General features: G+C 47.1%; 1 protein-coding gene across 1 annotated transcript; it reads right to left on the bottom strand.

Moving 5' to 3' along the window:
• Window positions 1-280: 280 nt before the first annotated feature.
• LOC108080427 (uncharacterized) lies at window positions 281-505 on the bottom strand. The gene is given in 1 exon segment (XM_017175159.1): window positions 281-505. A coding segment is annotated over 1 exon segment (225 nt).
• Between the last annotated feature and the right edge of the window lie 2,555 nt (window positions 506-3,060).

The raw sequence follows: 3,060 nt of genomic DNA, 5'->3' as shown, positions 1-3,060 counted from the left end.
CGTTTGTTTTTCTTTTTAATTTATTTATTTTTTCCCCATTTTTTAGAGCATAAACCGTTCCGGTTTGAAAGCCATTTTCTTTTTTTTGGCAGCTGGCGATATTTACGGCGCCAAATTGAATTTTTGCAAAAGCTCAAGCGTTCAGCTAAAAGGCCACAAACTATTCAGCAATATCCTTTATTGAAAGGATTTTTTGCTCTATGCTGGACTCATTTTATTCGTTTGGTGCTGGCTACAAAATGGCTACCGAAGACAGGACTCAACACATGCGCCCTGGACATCAACTGTTGCCCTTTCGGGCTGACCCCTTTGGCGGAGGCCACACGAGAAGGAGTTGGACAGTCGCACAGTTGGACATGGGACATTGGCCATTTTGGACGAGATTCGCTGGGCCAATCCAGCCGTCAGCGGGATACGTGTCCTGTCGCTGCCTGGACACTCCCCTGGGTGCTGGAGTAACTGCCCAAACTGGTTGGGGCAGGACTCATTTGAATACAAAAATCATTAAAATTCGTCGTGAAAACGTCTTAAGTTTCCTGCCGGACTGGCCGGACTGTGAGAAGAAATGGGCAAAAGTTCGGTGGTGACCTCTGAACTCTGCCTATCCCGTTGCGCCGAGTCCTGCGCCCTGCGTCTTGTATCCTGTGTCCCGAAGGGGTAATGTCGGAATTACGTGCGTGACTGACCAATGCGCTGACCACTGTCCACTGTTCGTAAGTCCTCGACCGCATCCTTTTGAGGAAATCCCTACCCCGTTACTCGTTGTCCTTCAACCGTCCCGTCTTGGAAGTTGCCCGGCTGCTGTCGCTGTCTCCTTAATGATTAATAAAGTCTAATTTATGAAAGTAATCTGTTTGCTCCGCTCAGTCCTCCAGGTCCAGGACCAGGACCAGGACCAGGCCAGGTCCAGGTGTAATCCGAATCCATCCCGGGCGCCCAGACAATCGCTTTGCATGGCCATGGCGCAACTGCCAAGCCCGAACAATGCGCCCATCAATCAACGGATTTTTCGTGTTCAACAAGAGGTTTGCGTTTCAATCTTTCGCATAAGTAAATCCGCAAATGTTTGCGTAATTAGCCTAATGGACAATTTGCGTAGCAGCGAAAGTTGATTTGAATTTCGGCTCAGATTGGCGGGCTTTCAGAGAGGCGAGTGTGGGTTTAAAATGTGCCAAAGATGGTTTGATGAGCCATCACTTTATGGCTTAAAATTATTACGTAGCAGTATTAAGAATAAATCTATTATAATAACATTCACAACATTCTTAAATTGATATTTACTTTTCATTTAAAACTATTATTATTTTAAGCAGGCAATTATATTTAATTATAATTGCATTAAAACACCGCTTAGAATTCCAATTTGGGCTATGCCTCTGTGAAATTGTTGGTTCTGCTGCCATCTCCAGCCTGTCATTAAACAATTAAGTGACTTTAATTGCATCCATTCTCCTTTTACTGCCTCAGATCACTCAGTATTGTATTGGCACGTGCAGCGGACCAAAGATGAGAGTGCAAAAGTCAAGCCGAATGAGGAGCAGTCCGCAAACAGCATTCGGCTGTCCCAGATCTAGATAGTCCTGTGAAAGGCTAAACAAATATATAAATCACATCGGAGGTAAAGGGATCGGAGGCATAAAAAACGAGATCAACAAGATCAACCCCTTGATGCAAACATTGTGATCTTGGGCATTACGGAGAAGAAGGCCAAACAAAGCATCCGAACAAAGGCCCTGGAATCGGAGTGCCCTAATTTGTCGAGTTTCAGTTGCGAGTTGCAAGTTGAGACCCCGGGACAAATGGGTTAAACACCCGACGAACCGCACTCTCTAAATGGTCCACAATGGAAGGCCGACGGAGACTGCACGCGTAGGATCCTGCCTTGGTCCTGCCCCGGTTTGCCCGTGATCGGCTTAAGTGGCGCATTGAAAGGATTATGAGTTCGCGATCCCAGACTCCGAGTCTGTATCTATATCCGTTTGTTTGCTCGGCAGTAGCTTCTTTATTTGAGATGCCTTTGTCTGGCACTTGAATGCTCATTGAGTTTTACGCATCCGCCGATTAGCATGGGCAATCCGCTCCAGGAGCTCTGCAGATGAGTTGCTGAGAGGATCTGCTCGATCCGCAACAATTGTTTGGACTCATTCCCATTGTGCTTTAACACTTTGGCTGTGGGCGAGTGTGGGAATCGGGGGTTGTTTGAGGTGGGCGTGTGCTGACAAGTGACGACGATTTTCCCACATTAAGGGCGCTCGAAAAGCGGCTCAGCGGGATTCCCCTTTTCGCACTATGCCCGTGTATCTAGAGGCGTATCTGAGAGTGCCATTGAAAAGGCGTTCAGCCGAGCAATTTCGCATGTTATTTTCGCTAAATTGCGCTAATCGCTTAAACTTTTCAGCGAAGGTGGGTGCGACCGAATGCAGAATGCCTGAAAGCCGCATTGTTTGCGCCCTAAGTCTCATTTAATATGTTGTCATGGCGAAAAAGGTTTATGGCGCCTTTGAATTAGGCTTTTCTTGGCGAACTGCTCAAAGTTTCCACTTAATTTTGATTCCTTTCAGAGCTCACCCACACCCCCAGAAATGGACAGCTCAATGGCCACTCGAGGCTCTTTGTCACATCCTTCTATTCATGTCCGGGCGAAATTACATATTCATGTGCAGAGAGGCTCTGCTTCAGCTGGGTCTCGAGTGCTCGTTTGCATTATCCTTTCAGGGCTTTCAGCGAGAGGAATGTATGTATGCTAAAAGAATGCTGGCGACATCAAATCGTACCCTGCTTTGGGGCCCCACGAGTTAGAGGGGCCAATCAAAGGCTCGGAATAAATCCTTCTGGCCCTAAAATTGGAAATTTTAGGGTCTGACATGAATTGCGGAAGGAAGCAGTAGTTTCAATCGATTACATCGCTCTGGTCAGCGACACTTTTGTGGCCAAACAAAGCCGGCTGCATAAAGTGCCAAGAGTTATGGGCCAGAAACTCCAGAAAAGGCAGCGACAGCGGAGGGGATTTCAATGACTACGGCCAGCCGGCTAATGTCCTTTGAGTGACTCTCGGGGGAT

This window comes from Drosophila kikkawai, chromosome 3R (assembly GCF_030179895.1).
Source record: "Drosophila kikkawai strain 14028-0561.14 chromosome 3R, DkikHiC1v2, whole genome shotgun sequence".
NCBI classification, from domain to species: Eukaryota; Metazoa; Arthropoda; class Insecta; order Diptera; family Drosophilidae; genus Drosophila; species Drosophila kikkawai.
The sequence above is the reverse complement of the archived record's forward strand: the minus strand, read 5'-3'. Positions and strand labels throughout refer to the sequence as shown.